The sequence below is a fragment of the Apium graveolens genome, chromosome 10 (genome assembly GCF_009905375.1).
Source record: "Apium graveolens cultivar Ventura chromosome 10, ASM990537v1, whole genome shotgun sequence".
NCBI classification, from domain to species: Eukaryota; Viridiplantae; Streptophyta; class Magnoliopsida; order Apiales; family Apiaceae; genus Apium; species Apium graveolens.
The window spans coordinates 26,055,950-26,076,190 of NC_133656.1; the positions used below are offsets into that span (position 1 = coordinate 26,055,950).

Here is a 20,241-nt window from a genome sequence, read left to right on the forward strand (position 1 = left end):
TTAGGGTTGTTTTTGAGAGGACTACAAGGAATGGAGAAGTGACAAGTCTTGAGAAGGAAATACTTGATGATTAAATGGCCATTCCCTTCCATTTCATTCGGTCATGACCATAGGGGAGCCGAATGAATGGTCCTTAAGACTATTCTTGTTGCTTTGTTCAATTTTTGCATGTTTATGTGATAATGGCTTGAATTTTATGGTGAAAAATTGATGAAACTCCTTGCATGCTAAGTGATCATCTAGATATAGCTCATGCTAGGCTTGCATGTAAATTTCTTGGTAAAACATATTCAGAAAACATGTTGTTTGGCTTGCAAAACTCGAGGACATGCACACATGTGAATTTCTCTTAGAATGTTATAAGATTTCGATCATTTGGAAAGATTTTGTTAGTAAGCTTTAATTTCAGTAGGATTAAGGTGTTAATATTGATTAATGCTCCTTGATGCATGGTAATAATTTGTGGTTATCTTTTATAAAAATGTATATCTTGTTGTTTCAAAAACTTGTTGATTTGTGAGTTGTGAAGTGTAGTTTCTTTTGTTTTGCCATAATTGTACCATAGGTAAAGGATGATCTCCACCAAAGGTATTTTGAGAATAAGGGATTTATTTTAGTAGATCACCATGTTTAAGTCTTGGTTTGGGTATTGGGTTGTTGGTAGTTGAGTTGTCAAGTCAAAACCTTGGAGAAAGGAGAGTTATAGTTTCTACAGAAAAATCAGTTTAGTACCCTGGGGTTTAGAGTGAGTTTTGGCCATGTCATTGATGTACACTTTGAGGCCCAAGACACCATAAGTTATTATTGTGAGTATATAAAAGGTTTTAGGTGTTGGTTGGAGGTTTGCATGTCATTTGGTTAGGTGCACAAGTAGAATACCAAAATCTGTCCAGCAGGGGACAGTTTTGTTGCAACTTAGAAATAGGGAGATTTGACCATGTCATGGGTAGGCCCTCATTAGGCCCTATTGGGCCTTAGTTCGAGGGAGTGTCAGAGAATTTTTTCCAACCATAGTTCATAGGATATGAGTTAGAACCATGTGTCACAAGTTAATTCAAGTCAGGGCGTTTTCTGCCCAGAAAAATAGGGGAACCTTGGACTTTTAGCTTAGGCCCAAGAAGGCCCAAGCCAGGCCTTTGAGCCACATCAAGTTTGTGATATGCCCTTAGGTCAGGAGAGTCTTGTGTAAAAGTTTTGAAGGAAAACCTGTAGTTTAAGAGTGTCTAATGCACTTAAGAAACTATAGTTGTCATTCTGAAATTTGCACCAGTGAGCACTTGCACTTATCGCATAGTTTTAGAACACTAAGGAGTGAGATTTAGGTTGACCACCATAGTTTTAAGATAGTATAAGGTCAGTAGAGAAAAAGGTATAAGTGAGGGTCAATAGGTTTTGTATAGTTTAGTAAAGGCAAATCGAGTTAGGAAGCCAAAATTTGAAGACTTTGTCTAGTTTAGCGACCAAGTGACTTAAGTTGTGAGTCGAGATCATCCAAGCCTAGTGTTGCATTATGGTGTATATGGTGTTATTTGGTATTAATATATTATATGTGATTATGTGGCTATGTGTGTACAATTGTAATTTAAAGGTGAATATAAAATTAAGTGCATATAGGCCTAAGTGCCATTCGTGTTTAATTTCGGGTTGTTAATAGGATTAGTTGGTGAGAGTATATTATAATGAAGATTATTATTATTTATGTAGGATCTCGAGACGAGGGAAAACTTGCCATAAAGGTCGAGTGAAGCTCCAGTTGCTCCTACCAGTCAGACCAGACCAGCCTTTCTCAAGGCAAGTGATTCAACCTGTCTTTCGTATTCACTGTAAATAGTTCATTTATATCGATGCAACTATCCTGGGTCATTTTGATATATATTTAAGTCAAGTGTATCTTATGTTTATCTTTGAAATGCCATGATAAAAGAAAGGGTAGTTACAACTCTTGGTTGATTCTCTTGATTTACATGTTAGTGATTCCTAAGTATTGATATATCATCCTGATACTTGAACCCCTTATAGAACCTTACCTTGAACCCTGAAAGCCAGATATTTATCAAAGTGATTCCTCATTGATTACCCCTCTTTCTTATCCTAAAGCTTGACAATTCTGATAAATCCTGAGCTAAAGATCATTTCTTCATACCTTAACACCCTTAGTATTCATGAAGCTTACCTTCTTGATGATCCAGCACTTGAACCTTGATGAGAAACCATTGCTTTAAGCCCAGTTTGGCATTACCCTTCATGATATCCAATAGCCTCAGTAAATTCCCTTGTCCAAACTTTGATATATGAAAACCATTCAGTTACCATAATAAAGTATAGTTTTGTGATTCATGGCTCTGAGAGTTAGTACCATTTCCCCGTGTTTGGAGTTGATCTATAATCCCTTGATAAAGATGTTTACTCTAAAAAGAGATTTTGTTATAATTCGGCATCAGTTTTTGAAATAAATAAAATGTGGGTTTTCAGTCCCAAACGGGGATAAATGTTTTCTTTGAATAGTGGATCTGGACTGAGACGCGAGTCCTTTCCACACTTATATTAGGCTTAAAAGTTGCCTAGGGATTCCCATTAATGTTTTAGAACCCAGCGAGGTTCGGGATTACTTTGCGGCTGATCACCGGCTGTAATCTGTAGCGTCATAAAATGATTTTGATTAAACTGTATGATTTTGAAATTGTTTTGATACAAACAAAATGATGCCATCACCCAAAGTTTTATCCCTCATTATCAGTGGTTATGTCTTTCCATTGTCATTCTTTAAAGTATATCTCGATTTATATTTTGTATCATATTGTTTAGCACTTGTTGAGCATTTGGCTCACTCCTTGCTTTACCCTGATATTACAGCTAGCAGCTATGGTTAGATTCAAGCAGACTGCCCGTAAGACCTGTGATGCTGATGCTTATGTTCGAGCTCAGGTAGAATAAGTGATAGTAGTTTGTGTGAGGACTCGGTATTTTAAAATCAGATGTAATAGTTGGTAGTGTTGGGCTATTCCAAACCCTAAACTCTAAGATCTTGGATTTGGTTATGTTATTTCTTTTAAAATGTTGTAATAGCTATATTTAATCTGTTGTTTAAGTTGGGGTGTGACACCCCTCTCGCGGGTTGCCGCCCCTGAACCCCCGCCCGGGGGCTGTCGCCCCGGACCCTGCCCAGGGTCTTCCGCCCCCCGACCCTCGCTATATTTTTCAAGTTCTTTATTTTTTTACTTAAGCATGGTGCTTTTTATGGCCTTAAGACCCTTTAGTTAATGGTTTTTTATTTATTATTTTGGTTTTATAAATACGACTTGCATGTCATTTTGATTATTCTTGTAACTGTTTAACCTCGACTGTAGCCTGAGTTTTCTTATGTAAGTACATTAATTTAGGTTGTTTCAATGTAATGTACTTCTAGAAGGGTTGATCCCAGAGAAGGAGCAACTATGAAGACAAGAAGAATGAAGAAATGTAATTGTATTTCTATGATTCATGATAGATTGACCTTGATCCTTTCATTAGCTTGAATGGATCACATAAGATAAAGGCCATAACCAAGCACGTTTACATACCGCACTTTACATATTGATGTATGACTGTATGTCTAGAACAGTTAATGATGCATGTTTTAAATAGATTAATCATGCATGAATGTATGTATTAAATACGTTACTCATGCCATGCCTTCTTAAACAAGATAAAATCTGTAAAGACTCAAGATTTTAAAATTTATAAATGATTATGAGATTCTCTTGTTTATGAAACACGGAATAAAATACAAATCTTCTTTATTTCCGGAATGGGGCGATTTTGCCAAAAATAGGTTCATTGAACTTGTAAGGTTGTGAGTTTTAAGAGAGACTGATGTGACTCCCTCACTACCTGGAAATCAAACCATTGACGAGTATTGATTTGAAATATTTTATTCAAGGAAAAATTGGGAATTTCTTTATGATGGGATCGTGATCGTTTTAATACTAACAAAAGCCTAATGTTTATATGAAGTTGTTTAGATGAATTCCAATATGTCCAACACATTAACCCCTAGATCGATAAGGAGTGGGTTCGCCAGAACGAAGTAATCCCATCTATCGTGGGAAGGCGTACTGAAGTATATGATACTTTTTAGACATTTTGGTTTGACTTAACTAAGTTACCATAATAGGAGTGTGAACTTAAAGGCATAGAGTTTGGTGAGATTTATTCGATAAATACGAACAAATGTTGTTCCACTAAACTATCCAAGAGTTATATAGTTGATATAATTGACAAATATTGTCTACCTAAATAATCTTGTTATGGGAGAAATGCCAAAGCTGGCCTAAGATATGATGAAATATGGGTCTTGGCTCACTAAAAAGTATATAGAAGATATTTTTTACTGATTAATACTTAGGGCTATTAATTTGGTAAAAATAGAGAGAGATATAAATTTTTAATATATATGAATAATCACTTGAACATATAATAATCATCTGGAGACTAATTTAGCTTGTGCATTTTGACCATTGTAGATATCAAATGGCAAATAATTCAAACAACTTCTCTATGTGATTAGTCCTTGAGAAGGACAAGCTGACAGGAACAAACTTCCTTGAATGGCAGATGAAGTTGAGGATCGTCCTCAAACAAGAGCGCAAGCTCTATGTAATAGATATTCCTTTCCCTGCACATCTCCCTGAAGGAGTATCTCGTGCTCAACATATTGTTTATCATAAACATATCAATGATGACATGGATGTTCAATGTCTCATGTTAGCGACCATGAGTGCTGAACTTCCGAAACAACATGAGAATATGGATTCTTATGATATGATTGAGCACCTTAAACGTATGTTTGAAGGACAAGCTCGTTAGGAGAGGTTTAATACTTTCAAGTCGTTGAATGCATGTAAGCAGAGAGAACGTCATCCAGTTGGACCATATGTTCTAAGGATGATAGGGTATATTGAGTACCTTGCCAAATTGGGTGCCCCGATTTCTATGAAGCACTATATTGATCTGATTTTTCAATATTTAAACAATATCTATTCTCAATTTATGATGAATTAAAATATGAATGAGATAGATAAGAAGCCCACCGAATTGTTGGCAATGTTGAAAACTGCTGAGACCAATATTCAGAAGACGTCCCCTGTTCCCATGTTAATGGTGAATAAGGGGAAGACCAAAGGAAAAGGTAAATGGAAAGGCAAGAGGAAGATGGGATCTAAATCTAATGCCAACCTGAAACCTGATCCGACCAAGGCTTTCAAGCCTAAAGGTGGTGTTCTAAAGGTTGGTGATTGTCACTATTGCAAGAAACAAGGTCATTGGAGGATCTGTCATGCTTATTTAGAGGATCTGAAGAAGAAGAAGAAGGTTGTTGTTGGCACTTCTATTTCAGGTATTTATGTCATAGAAGTCAATTTGTCTACTTCTACATCTTGGGTATTAGATATTCGATGTGGTTCTCACATTTACGAAGGGAGAAGTCGACCTACGAGTTGGCAATAGAGCAAAGGTTGATGCTTTAGCCGTAGGGACTTATCATTTATTGTTTCCCACAGGGCTTGTTTTAGAACTAGATAACTGTTTTTACATTCCTGCGATTTGCAGAAATATTATCTCAGTTTCTTATTTGGATAAGAAAGGTTTTTCATTTTTTATTCAGGTTGTTCCTTTTCATTGAATAATGTTACCTATGGGGTTGCACGTTTGTTTAATGGTTTATATGTTCTTGATTTAGATACTCCTGTCTATAACATAAATGATAATAAATGTATTAAAATGAAATACTCAAATCAAACATACCTTTAGCATTGTCGTTTAGGTCACATAAATGAGAAACGCATTTCCAAATTACATCAAGATGGTTACTTGGATAAGTATATTTTGAATCATACGAAGAATGCAAATCTTGTCTCATTGGCAAAATGGCCAAAGCTCCTTTTTACTGGACAAGGTGAAAGGGCCACCGAACGATTAGGACTTATACATAGTGATGTATATGGTCCAATGCGTACGATGTTAAGAGGTGGATTTTACTACTTCATTACATTTATTAACGATTTCAGTAGAAATGGATATGTGTATATTTTGAGGAACAAATCTGAATCTTTTGAGAAAAGTTTGAAGAATACAAGGCCGAAGTGGAAAAGCAAACATGGGAAAGTATAAAAGTTCTATGATTAGATCATGGAGGAGAATATTTAGGCCTCGAGTTTAAAGGTTTCTTGAAGGAATGTGGTATGAAATTGAGTTTCTGAGAGGAGAAATCATACCTTCTTGGACATGGTGCGATCGATGATGAGTCTAACAGATTTTCCAATAAGTTTTTGGGGTTATGCTCAAGAAACGGCTGCATTTACACTAAACCGAGTTCCAACTAAATCGGTTCAAAAAACTCCATATGAAATATGGATTGAGAAATGCCATAGCATGTCATTTATAGAACGAGGATGCAAGCGTTTGTGAAACCCTTAGTATCTGACAAGCTAGGACCAAAATCGGATAAATGTTATTTTGTGGGATATCTTGAAGAAACTAAAGAGTTTAATTTCTATAATCCTACCGAGGACAAAGTGTTTGTTGCTCGAACCTCTGTATTTCTTGAAAGAGAGTTACTTTCCAAGAAGAGTATTAGGAGGACTATAGATCTCGATGAAGATCGAGTTATACAAAATAACATTGAACCAGAGTTGAAAAGTGGGCAGGATTTACATCAAGATGTTCCTGCTCCGAAAAAACAGGTTGTTCGTAGATCTAGTAAGGCTCGTTATAATCCAGAGAGATATTATTGATTTCTTTTGACTCAAGATGATGATGTAATGCTCATAGATAATGATAAGCCTATTACCTACCAAGAAGCTATGAACATTCTAGAATCCAAAAAATGGCTAGAGGCCATGAAATCGGAGATGAAATCCATATATCAAAATAAAGCATGGACTTTTGTTGATCCACCTGAAGGGGTAAAACCTATAGGGTGCAAGTGGGTTTTCAAAAGGAAGACTGACATAGATGGTAAAGTACAGACCTATAAGGCGCGACTAGTGGAAAAAGGTTTAAATCAAATTCATGGTATAAACTATGATGAGACTTTTTCACCAGGTTCTATGGTCAATTTTATTTGGATTATGCTAGCAATACTTGCTTACTATGACTATGAGATTTGGCAAATGGATGTCAAAATTGCTTTCTTAAATGGAAGCCTTGAAGAGGATGTATACATGATACAACCTGAGGGTTTTGTCGATCCCAAGTTTGCTAAGATGGTCTGTAAGTTGCTTCAATTTTATTTATGGCACTACAAGAAATAGGTCAAAAGACATCGGTTCCAAACCGATGTTAAAAGTTTTTATAAGCGATGTCTTTGCATGTGTAGAGAAAGGTCCAGAGTTTAGACATCGGTTATGGACTGATGTCTAAGATAAATGTAGACAACGGTTTTAGTTAACAAACTGATGTCCTTATCTTATTATCTTACATTTTAACTCATGTTCACCAGTTCAATATAGTAATATATTGCAATTTATACCATTTTAAGCATATGACACGCAAGGGAAAAAAATATAAAGACAACATTTTTTTTAAAATAAATGTTGTAAATAGGCACCTTTGACATCGTTTGTTTCTGTGAGTGATGTTAATGACTCTCTTAGACATCAGTTTTTTAGGCATGCTCAATATATATCGTTGTTATTTATGTAAGATCACATCAGTTATCTTCTAGATACATGATGTTAAACATGTCAAAAAACATCAGTTATTTTCTTAAAAACTGATGTATATTTACAATTTAAACATGCCATTTTGTTAATTAACCATTGTATTTTATCATTACCAACATCAGTTTTTGTTTGTATATTCCAGACATGTTGTTAGGTAGTTAGTAAATGAACCTATGTGTTTGTATATATATGAACCAAAAGCAAACCAAAACAATGGCAACAATACCAAAAGGTAATATTAATACCATAAGGCAATCTTTTACCATCCGGTTGCACAACGTATTACTTACATCCAAACATAGAACCAAAACCAATCACCAGTTTTAACACTAACATCAAACTGCTACATATCCAATACCTACTGATCTCCAAAAGTCTAACACCAAACTCCATCCTAACACCGACCACAAATATACCAAAAGTACCAAAAGTAGTTTCAAAGATCGATTAAGTATTGAGATGAAAATAAGATCTAGTAATCCTAGATACATAGCTACTATATCTTGTCTTGGATATGACCAAGCGCCTCGATACGGACCACATCCAGCTCCTTTATTTTGTAAGACTTCAGACTCTTATTGGCCCACTGAAATTTATAAGAAACTAGCTATAAATATTTAGGCCAAATCGACACAAACTAAACCTAGTAACAACTATATTGGTCAAATTGCATCAAAACACCAAACTATATATACCTTAGTGATAAAAGTCATTTATTTATCCTCGATTACATCTTTCATGTATCGCATAACAACGTAACCACATTCGTGGCCACCTAGTTGCTTAGGAGACCCCTGGAAAATATTATACCATCAACGATAAACAAAAAATCTTACAACTTGTTCACTGATTCATGGAGTGTAAGAAATACTTACGACCAGATTTTTAATCTTTGGAACAATGTTTCCCCTTCCAGTCTGAGCATTGAAAGTCTTCATTGCACTGTAGAGACATATATTGTCATGTAATAAGAAAAAATCAAAATTAATGAAAATATTTAAATCTGCAAGTAATGTAATGATTTGACCTTAATAATTGTCATACCCCCAACTTAAATAGAAAAATAAATATAGCTATTATAATATTTTAAAAGAAGAATACACAACCAACTCCAAGATCTTACAGTTTAGGGTTTGGAACAGCCCAACACTACCAACTATTTCATCTAATTACAAATACCGAGTCCTCACACAACTATTATTACTTATTCTACCTGAGCTCGAACATAAGCATCAACATCACAGGTCTTACGGGCAGTCTGCTTGAATCTAACCATAGCTGCTAGCTGTAATATCAGGGTAAAGTAAGAAGTGAGCCATATGCTCAACAAGTGCTAACAGAACGACACAAAACATAAATCGAGATATATTTTTAAGAATGCCAATGGAAAGACATGACTAATGATAACGAGAGATAAAACTATGTGAGATGGCATCATTTTGCTTGCATCAAAACAATTTTAAAATCATGTCTTAATCAAAATAATTTTATGACGCTACGGATTACAGCCGGTGATCAGCCGCGAAGTAATCCCGAACCTCGCTGGGTTCTAAAACATTAACGGGAATCCCTAGGCAACTTTTAAGCCTAATATAAGGGTGGAAATGACTCGCGTCTCAGTCCAGATCCACTATTCAAAAAAAACATTTATCCCCCTTTGGGACTGAAAACCATATTTTATTTATTTCAAAAGCTGATGCCGATTTATAACAAAATCTCTTTTAACAATAAATATTTTTATTAAGGGATTATAGATCAACTCGAATCACGGGAAATATGGTACTAAATCTCAGGGCCATGATTCACAAAACTTTACTCTATTAGGGTAACCAAAAGGTTTTCATATGTCAGAACTTGGAAAGGAAAATATGGTGAGACTAATGGATAATATGAAGGGGTAATTCCAAACTGGGCTTAAAGCAATAGCTTCTCGTCAAGGTACAGGTGTTGGATCATTAAGAAGATAAGCTTCACGAATACTATGGGTGTTAAGGTAATCATCTCTAGCTCAGGATGTATATATATCAGAATTGTCAAGCTTTAGGATAGGAAAAAGGGTATAAATCAATGAGGAATCATTTTGGTAAGTTTCTGACTATCAGAGTTCAAGGTAAGGTTCTATAGGGGTTCAAGTATCAGGATGAGATATCAATACTTAGGAATCATCAGCATGTTAATCAAGAGGATCAATCAAGTAATATAACAACTCTTTATTTTATCATGGCATTTATCTATCATGAAAAGACTTTTGAACTACTTGCAATCCATACTCGAGGGTTCATGGCATTTCTATATAATTCAAAGATAAGCGAGAGATACGCTTGATTTAAACATATTAAAATGACTCAGGATAATTGCATCGATATATATGAACTATTTATAGTAAATACGAAGGTCAAGTTGAATCACTTGCCTTGAGATAGGCTGGTCTGATCTGACTGGTAGGAGCAACTGGAGCTTCACTTGACTTTTATGGCAAGTTTTCCCTCGTCTCGAGATCCTACATAAATAATAATAATCCTCATTATAATATATTCTTACCATCTTAACCTATTTACAACCCGAAATTAAACATGGATGACACTTAGGCCTATACGCACTTAATTTATATCCACCTTTATATTTCAAATGTACACACGTAGCCACATAATCACATATCGTATATTAATACCAAATAACACCATAATGCACACTAGGCTTGGATGATCTCGACTCACAACTTAAGTCACTTGGTCGCTAAACTAGACAAAGTCTTCAAATTTTGGCTTCCTAACTCGATGTGCCTTTCCTAAATTATCCAAAACCTATTGACCCTCACTTGTGCCTTTTGCTCTACTGACCTTATACTATCTTACAACTATGGTGGTCGACCTAATACTCACATCTAAGTGTTCTAAAACTATGTGATAAGTGAAAGTGCTCAATGGTGCAAATTTCAGAATGACAACTATAGTTTCTTGAGTGCATTAGACACTCTTAAACTACAAGTTTTCCTTCAAAACTTTTACACAAGACTCTCCTGACCTAAGGGCATCTCACAAACTTGATATGGCTCAAGAGCCTGGCTTGGGCCTTCTTGGGCCTAAGCTAAAAGTCCAAGGTTCCCCTATTTTTCTGGGCAGAAAATGCCCTGACTTTAATTAACTTGTGACACATGGTTCTAACCCATATCCTATGAATGAAAAACTTCTCTGATACTCCCTCTAACTAAGGCCCAATTGGGCCTAATGAGGGCCTACCCACGACATGGTCAAATCTCCCTATTTCTAAGTTGTAACAAAATTGTCCCCTGCTGGACAGATTTGGTTATTCTACTTGTGCACCTAACCAAATGACATGCAAACCTCCAACCAACTCCTAAAACCTTTTATATACTCCCAATACTAACTTCTGGTAGCTTGGGCCTCAAAGTGCACACCAATGACATGGTCAAAACTTACTCTAAACCTCCAGGTACTAAACTGATTTTCTGCAGAAACTATAACTCTCATTTCTCCAAGGTTTTGACTTGACAAACTCAACTACCAACAACTCAATACTCAAACCAAGACCTAAACATGGTATTATACTGAACTAACTCCCTTATTCTCAAAATAGCCTTGGTGAGATCATCCTTACAAATCACAAATCTTCATGCTTTTGAAACAACAAGGTATGCATTTTTTTATAAAAGATAATCACGAATTATTACCATGCAACAAGAAGCATAAATCAATATTAACACATTATACCTACTGAAATTAAGGCTCACTAAAAAAATCTTTCCAAATGATCAAAATCTTACAACATTCTAAGAGAAATCCTCATGCATGCATGCCTTCGGGTTTTTCAAACTAAAACAACACATTTTCTACATATATTCCATCTTAAAATTGACATGCAAGCCTAGCATAAGGTATACCTAGATGATCACTTAGCATGCAAGGAGGTTTATCAAATTTTCACCACAAAATTCAAGTCATTATCACATAAACATGCAAAAATTGATCAAAACAACAAGAATGATTTGAAGGACCATTCATTCGGCTCCCATATGGTCATGGCCGAATGAAATGGATGGAAATGGCCATTAAATCATCAAGAGTTTCCTTCTCAAGACTTGGCATTTATCCATTCCTTGTAGTCCTCTCAAAAACAACCTTAAATCCATAAGAATCAAGATTGTATTTTGAGTTTCACTAAAACCTTTACATGCAACCCTTAAACTTAAACTTTCTACTCAAAACTCTTTGAAATATATATAGAAAACATGTAGGGAGCAAGATTACTTGAATATAATATGGATGTTTGAGTGAAAGAATGGAGAAAAGAAAGGGGATGGGGGCTTCGGCTATGGTGATTGCCGAGAGGGAGGAAAAACCGAGAGGTGAGGGAGGAGGGAGGGAGGAGAGAGTGAGGGTGGAGTGTGGAGTGGGGTGAATGATCACAACACTTTGTACTTTGGGTTTTTATGATTTTGATTGATTGAAATAAGTGAGTGGAAATGAGAATTGACAAGATTAACCTTCCCACATACTAAGACCATTTTGTATGCAAGGACAAAGGAGTAATTTGGTTAGCAAGATGAGAGTTAGTGGGGTTGTAATTGTCCTTTTTAGCCCTTTAGTTGAATAGAAGAGAGTTTGCATGCAAGGATATTCATGTAATTTGATAAATATGACAACTAAAATTTATAATGATTTATTTTTATAAAATAAAATACAAGTTCAAAAATTATGAAATTTATACAATAAAATAACTTGGATTTTTAGAGACTTTATAAAATCATTTTCAAAATTTGTGAACAAAATACCTTTTAAAAGAAAATTTTTCCAAAGCTTAGAATATTCCTTATAAATCAATAATAAAGAAATTAAATAAACTCTTGCTTTGAAAAATCATATACTACACAAAGCAAATTTATAATGCAGAAATTTTCACTCACACTAGCGTACAATCATTGAATATATTTTCGTTTGACTTTAATATTATATCAAATCCACAAATAATATTACATAAAATGCCGGTCGTAACAATAATGGTTATTGCAAGTGAGGAAAATTTGTTGGATGAGACAAAGGATTCAAGATAAAAATATCACCAGCCCAAATTACAATCAAAATCCAATTATAACTAATATAATAAAAAAAATAAATAGAGGTCAAATTCAGCAGACTAAATCAATATTTAATTTTCGAAATAGGCTCTCAAAATTTACAAAATTATGCGGCATCCAAAACACGCGATCATATCCATCTGTCAACCGCTGAACAAAATATCTTCCAAATTCTTTGTTAAGGGTAAATGTGGCCCCATGATCAAAAAAAGAAAACATGTCCAAATCATTATTCGCAAGAATCACACTGTGCAGGTACCTATATATATGAATAAATATATCAAAAAACATTACAGTACTGTGCATCATTAATATGCAAAATGACTATAAAATGGCAGGGTAAAAAAACTTACGACATATGTGCAGATATTGCAACTTGGCAAATCTCTTCAAATTTAGCAAAGCGATTAAACTCTCATGCAATATATAGATAACTCTTTCGCAACCAAACACCTCAATATCACATGGAATTACAATAAAGTCCCCGGTCTCTTTCATAATTGTTGTTGTATATTTATACAAAAGGTTAAGCCTTTTGGAACAGAGTCAGCTACCTCCACTTCTTTGAACATAGCAACCGACCTTTGCAACTGATTTTTCTCTTTTTTTCGCTGAGAATCCTTCCTTTCTATTATTCTGCAAACAATTAATCAAAACATGAAGGACTCCATTTCATCTGTAAATTTTAAAACTTAAATAGGGAAACATTATAAAAGTAAAGATTTATACCACAAGGGATGCTACTGTGATCAAGTCTTGAGGCTATGAAACCGTAGAACTAATCGCTTTTCTCACAGTCTCTAGTTCACCTTCTATGGGCACAAGAAGGTACACTAAAATAAAATACAATAATATAAAAATAACAAATTGAAATACAATATTATAAGAACAACAAACTGAAATAGTTCACATAACATATATAAAGAGCTACATTATTTGGCTGACTTTTTAAGCCAAATTCCCTTAATGTTCTTTCTACAATGACTAAAACTATGCTCAATGGAATCAACATCACAGATAGGTATTATCGAACAGAATGGAGGATTTTCCAATATCGTGTCTCCTAAATCATCTCCGTTATACACATCATGATAGTCTCATGTCGTAGAGGTTAATACAACAGACCATCTAGCATCAACCGGATCTTCTACATAAAAAACCTGCTTCACTTGGTCGATAGACACATATTTGTCCTTCTTGTATCCTTGTCGACTGAAGTCCACAAGTGTGAATCCTATATCATCTACCTTAATTCCTCTTTCATTCTCTGCCCACTTACACAAGAATAAAGGGGCTTTGAATTCATGATAATCTAACTCCCAAATATCTAAGATGATTCCATAAAATGTCATATTGCTCTCCACCAAATTCAAATCCTTGGCACTTGAGACTTGCACCGTCTTGGCCACTAAAGACACGCCACTATTCTGGACAACTCTCGAATCATCTCTCTCCTTTGTGAAGTATCGGACCCCGTCGGCTACATACCCTTCGTATGTGAGAATAAAATATGATGGTTTTCCTGCCAATCATCTTATCACTTCAGAAACACCTTCAAAATTTTCCATCAGTTCATTATTAACCTGCACATATTGACTGAAAAAAATGAGACTATTGACAAGGGCAGTACCATGATAAAAATACCAAAAAAAGGAAAATGACTAAACTTACTTTTTCTTCAAACCAATCAGCAAATTATCGATTGTGTTCAGCCATCATCCACTGAACACTTTTTCTTTTTCCTCGATAAAGTCTTTCAAGATGCTCTTTGTGCATCCTAAGACAATGCAAATATTAAATAAAATGACAATTTCTTGTTATAAGAAATAAAATGCAGTACAAGTAATAGCTGGATGGACTTACAAAATATAAGGATAAACTTCAGAGTTATTAAAAAGGATTGTTAGATGTGCTTCGTCTCGCTCTGTTTCTTCAAATGATTTCACTTTTGCGGAAGATAATATACCTGAAAGCTTACTTTTTTTCTTTGGAAGGCCTGTAGTGCCACTCTGTCCAACAAACTCTGAGAAGAATTCAACTAATTCTTCTTTTATATAGCTTTCTGCCATACAACCTTCTGGAAAATAACGGTTTCTTACATAACTCTTTAATACTTTATTAAACCGCTAAAATGGAAACATCCATCTTTAGAAAACCGGTCCACACGTAACTCTCTAACCAAGTGGACTGTTAGGTGTATCATTACATCAAAAAATGAGGCAGGGAAGATTTTTTCCAGCTCACACAAGGTCACTATTACATCTGACTGCAATTTATCCAGTTTTGATACATCTACAACTTTGTTGCACAATGAGTTGAAAAAGAAACACAGCCTAATTATGCTGATTCTAACATTCTTTGGGAGAACCGAACGAATGGCAACAGGGAGCAACTGTTGGAGGAGGATGTGGCAGTCATGGGACTTGAGCCCGTACATCTTCAAATCAGGCATCGACACACAATTTTTGATATTTGATGCATGTCCAAACGGAAGTTTCATGTGTAAGAATGATGACAAAACTTTCTTTTTTTCAACCTTTGACAAAGTATAAGAGGCAGGGGGTAAGTATGTTTTCTTTTCGCCTTCCTGTGGAGCTAAGTTGTCCCTAACACCCATCTCCATCATATCACAGAGTGATGCCTCGCACTCTTTGGATTTATAGCGTATATTCAATAGAGTACCAATCAGATTATCACACACATTTTTCTCAGTGTGCATAACATTGAGACAATGCCGCACATGGTGAAACTTCCAGTAATCTAACTCAAAAAAAAATTGACTTCTTTTTCTATACACATTCCACCTTTTTTGAACTCTTTACTTCTTTGCCAAAAGTAAACTTAACTTGTTGTTGCTTCACTAATACTTTTTCTCCGGAAAGGGGTTGACGTGTGTGTTTATTCTCTTATTCTCCATTAAATAATGCCTTCTGCCTCCTATATGGATGATGTCATAGCAAGTACCTACTGTGACCTTGGTTGAACATTTTCCTACTATGAGTCAAATACTTAGCTATGGTATCTTCACAGCATACTCGACATGCCATATACCCCTTATTAACGCAGCTAGACAAATTCACATATGCGGGAAAGTCATTTATTGTGCATAACAACATTGCTCTTAAAGTGAAATAAGTTTTAGTATGCGTGTCGAAGACATCTGGTTCCCCTTCTTCCCAAAGCTTTTTCAGGTCATCGATCATTGGTTGTAGATATACATCTATATTATTTCCCGGCTCATATGGACCAGAAACTAATAATGTTAACATCATAAACTTCCTCTTCATGCATAGCCATGGAGGAAGATTATAAGTTACCAATACAACTGGCCAGCAGCTATATCTATTGGTCAGTCCATTATTATGTGGATTTATACCATCGGTTGACAAAGCTATACGAAGATTTCTGGAGTCACTACCGAAGCTAGGCCACCTGTGATCGACATTCCTCCAAAAAGGAGAGTCAGCTGGTTGGCGCATCAGGCCATCTTGAATGCGGTGGTCTAAATGCCAAGTTATCATTTCAGCAGTAGAAGTAGATTTAAACAATCGCTTAAATCTGGGAATAATGGGGAAGTACCATACAACTTTGGCTGGAATATTAGTTCTAACTCTACCATCCTTCCCAAATTTTGATCGAGATAAATTACAGTTGGGGCACTTAGAAGACTCACTGTATATACCTCTATATAGTATGCAATCATTCAGACACACATGGAACTTTATATAGTCTAGTCCTAGATCAGATAGGTTATTTTTGGCTTCATATGCATTAACCGGCAAAACATGACCAGTAGGAAGGAAAGAGCCAACATAAGACAGTAGCTCGGTGAAGGCGACATAGCTAATTCCAAACCTCGATTTCCAGTTGTGCAATTTTAACATCGATTCTAACTTTGTACAGTCACTACCCTCAAACAAAGGTTGTTCGGCGTCAGCCATAAACCTCTTAAACTCATGCGCCTCTTCATCATAATCACCCGTACCATATGCTGCCTCACAAACTTTTTTTTTGTGGCAGCAAAATTGTCTTGCACAAGGGGTGGAGGGTATGTACTACCAGCAGAAGACCTAGTTTCAATACATTTTTTCCCGTGCCAAATCCATTCAGTATACCCTAAACTAAAACCATTCTCGTACAAATGACCCATGATTGTTTTTACAAAGAATTTTTTAAAATTACCACACCGTCCACATGGACAAGGAATTTTCCTAGAATCTTCTGTATTTTCTTCTGCAAAGCTCAAGAAATTTTCCACCCCTATTTCGTACTCTAATGAATCCCTATCTTTCGAAATCCACGACTTATCCATAATTCAAAAATAGGTACGACCAAGCAACCTACCTGATTATCATTCAAACATACAAAATAAATTCAAATTGAAATATATAGATGCAAGAAACAAATATGAACAATAGAGCAACTATCCTCAATTCAGATTATTCGTCTTTTATATATAATTTAAAATTTTATTTTAACACTGCCAAAAGTTAAAAGAATGTGCTGTTGCAAAATCAAAATAATTAATCGTAAATTTCAACAACATAAACATAATCAAAATCATGTAAATTTAAAACAATGCTTGCACATAAAAAGTCAAAAAAAAAAATAAACACTAAAAATAAAAATAAACTCTAAAATCGTACATGCAATACAAAAAATATTGAAAAAATATACCTTAATACTAGAGACGAACTCCCCAAGTCAAGAACTTCAAAATCTGAAGAAAAAAAAGAGTTTAAAAAGAAAATTAAACACTAAAATTGTACATGCGATACAAAATATATTGAAAAACTATACCTTAATAACATAAACGAACACCCCACGTCAAGAACTTCAAGATCTGAGGAAAAAAGAAGAGTTTAAAAAAAAAATTAAACCAAATATAAACAAGTAGTAATTAAAGCAAACCAAATATGAACAATCGAAAGAAAACCTGGTAATTAGTATAATTTTTGATTCTGAAGAGGGAGTATGAACAATATGCTCACAGTAATTGAGAAATTAGGGTTAATAGATTTGGGTAGAGAAATTAGGGTTTAAGTTTGAAGAGGGAGGGAGAGACAGTGACGGAGAGAGAGTTGAGAGTGAGAGAGAGTGAAGAGTGACTGAGAGAGAGAGTGGAGAGTGACTGAGAGAGAGTAACGGTAGAGGGTGAAAGGCGGGGAAGGGGGGGGAATCGGGACTAAGGGAGGGGGAAATTAGAATTTGGGGGGGGGAACTGAATTTTGCTGAAATATAGATAAGAAAACGGTTGCTAAGTAAACTGATGTACCCGTTTTTTTTATTTTTTTAATAAAGATTAGACAACGCCTAAAAATAAAATCGATGTCTAAAATGGCTTTAACATCGTTTAAAACTCGACCGATGTTAAAAGTATTATTAACATCAGTGGCATTTCGAACCGTTGTTAAAGGGGTGATGTCTTTTACACTATTTCTTGTAGTGTGAATTGAAGCAAGCCTCTAAGAGATGGAATGTTTTGATGAAATAGTCAAAGAATTTGGCTTTATTCAAAACGAAGATGAACCATGTGTTTTCAAGAAGGTTAGTGGATCCATATGGCATTTCTAGTACTATATGTGGATGACATATTACTAATAGGGAATGACATACATTCTCTACAGGATTTTAAGACCTGGTTGGGAAATAGTTTCTCGATGTAGGACTTGGGCGATGCTACCTATATATTAGGGATCAAGATCTATAGAGATAGATCAAGGAAATTAATTGGCCTAACTCAGAGTACATACTTTGATAAAGTATTGCATCATTTTGGGATGCAAGAGGCAAAAAGAAGATATGTCTCAATGTCTTATGAGATAATGATCTCAAAAGTTAAATTCCCTGAATAATTAGATGATAAGGGCCGTACGAGCAAAGCTCCATATGCTTCGACAATTGGATCTATAATGTACGTTATGATATGTACTCGTCTTGATGTTTCGTATGCCATGAGCATGACGAGCAGATAACATTCTAATCAAGTGAGGGTCACTATTCAGTTGTCAAGAATATTTTTAAGTACCTAAAGAGGACTAAAGACTCATTCTTGCTGTATGGAGGAGATGAGAAGCTGATTGTAAAGGGTTACACTGATGTTAGCTTCCAGAGAGACATAGATGATTCAGTATTTCAGTCAGGTTTTGTGTTTTTCCTTAATTGAGGTGCTGTAAGCTGGAAGAATTCAAAGAAAGAGATAGTAGATGATTCTACAATGGACGCTAAGTATATTGCTTTCAGTGAAGTAGCCAAAGAGGCTGTTTGGATACGGAAATTCATAAAGGGACTTGGTGTGGTTCCATCGATCAGAGATCTAGTTGATCTTTACTATGATAATAATGGAGCCATCGCGCAAGCTAAAGAACCAAGGTCCCATTCCCAGGAAAAGCATATACTTAGTAGATATCACCTTCTTCGAGAGATTAACGAAAGAGGAGATAAATATATATGTAAAGTGCATACTGATGATAATGTTGCAGACCCACAGACTAAGGCTTTATTTCAGCAAAAGTACAAAGGTCATACTAGTTCCATGGGTAATAGTTACATGGGTGATTGGCTCTAGTGTAAGTGGGAAGTTGTTAGTGTGTGTGCGCTAGAGACAACACTATTATGTTTATTTTATGAGATATTTGGATTATTAATTATGATTTTATGGATTATTCTTTAGTAATTTATTATATCTTTATTTTCTATGATAAAATGTTATATTAATAAATTTCCTTCGAATATGATATGCAAATCTATATCTTCAAATACGTGACTTAGAAATCAGATTATGAGAATAGTATTGATATTCCTAAAGGTCCCTAGTCAAGTGTTATTGTTAAGGTACGATAATAAATATATTGAGACTAGTGTGTTTGTTGATTGATGATCACATCTTATTGATCATAGGTATGGTGATACTAAAGTCAAAATACAGGCACATATATTAGATACATGATGCTGGATTGACCCGTTGTGAGATACTACATGTTGAAGTGTCATAAGTAATCTCACTGTGATAATGATGTATTGGTCCTTATACCTGAAGTCATTATATTTCTCTAAGAGAATTAATATACTGTGATACTATTGAAAGTTGTCCTTGACCGGGTAATAATAAAAGTAGATATTGGGTATATTATGAATAGTATGAAAAATATGAATGATATAGATGTGATTTAGCCCTCATATATTAAGGAGTGATATTAATGGCCTCTTGATTGAGTAAGACTATTTAATGCATGGCCGTGCTCAAATACTAATTTGTTTAATAGTTTACTCATTGATTAAGGAAACAAGGATTAAACGTTAACAGAGGATGACACAATGCATGCCTCGAGTTTGATCTATAATATAAGACTAAAGCGATTATATTACATTGTACATCATTCATGAAAGGTTTAATTGAATCACCAATTATTATTACTATTACCTGGGTAGCAATGATGTATTACT

General features: G+C 35.0%; 1 protein-coding gene across 1 annotated transcript; it reads right to left on the reverse strand.

Annotated features, from left to right (window-relative positions):
- Positions 1–8,196: 8,196 nt before the first annotated feature.
- Positions 8,197–17,107, reverse strand: LOC141690463 (uncharacterized). Its single transcript, XM_074495260.1, has 8 exons — positions 16,855–17,107; positions 16,172–16,798; positions 15,056–15,555; positions 14,762–14,921; positions 13,921–14,317; positions 8,576–8,642; positions 8,432–8,494; positions 8,197–8,286 (listed from the first exon to the last, which is right to left on the reverse strand). Exons 1-8 carry the CDS (start codon positions 17,105–17,107, stop codon positions 8,197–8,199), a joined length of 2,157 nt encoding a protein of 718 aa, XP_074351361.1.
- Between the last annotated feature and the right edge of the window lie 3,134 nt (positions 17,108–20,241).

Coding starts and splice junctions, on each gene's coding strand:
- LOC141690463 (XM_074495260.1), bottom strand. CDS start 17,107: ATGGATAAGTCGTGGATTTCGAAAGATAGGGATTCATTAGAGTACGAA. Junction 14,318..14,761: donor GAAAAAAAGTAAGCTTTCAG/GTATATTATCTT, acceptor GATGATTGGCAG/GAAAACCATCATATTTTATT. Junction 8,287..8,431: donor TTATGCGATACATGAAAGAT/GTAATCGAGGAT, acceptor TATAAATTTCAG/TGGGCCAATAAGAGTCTGAA.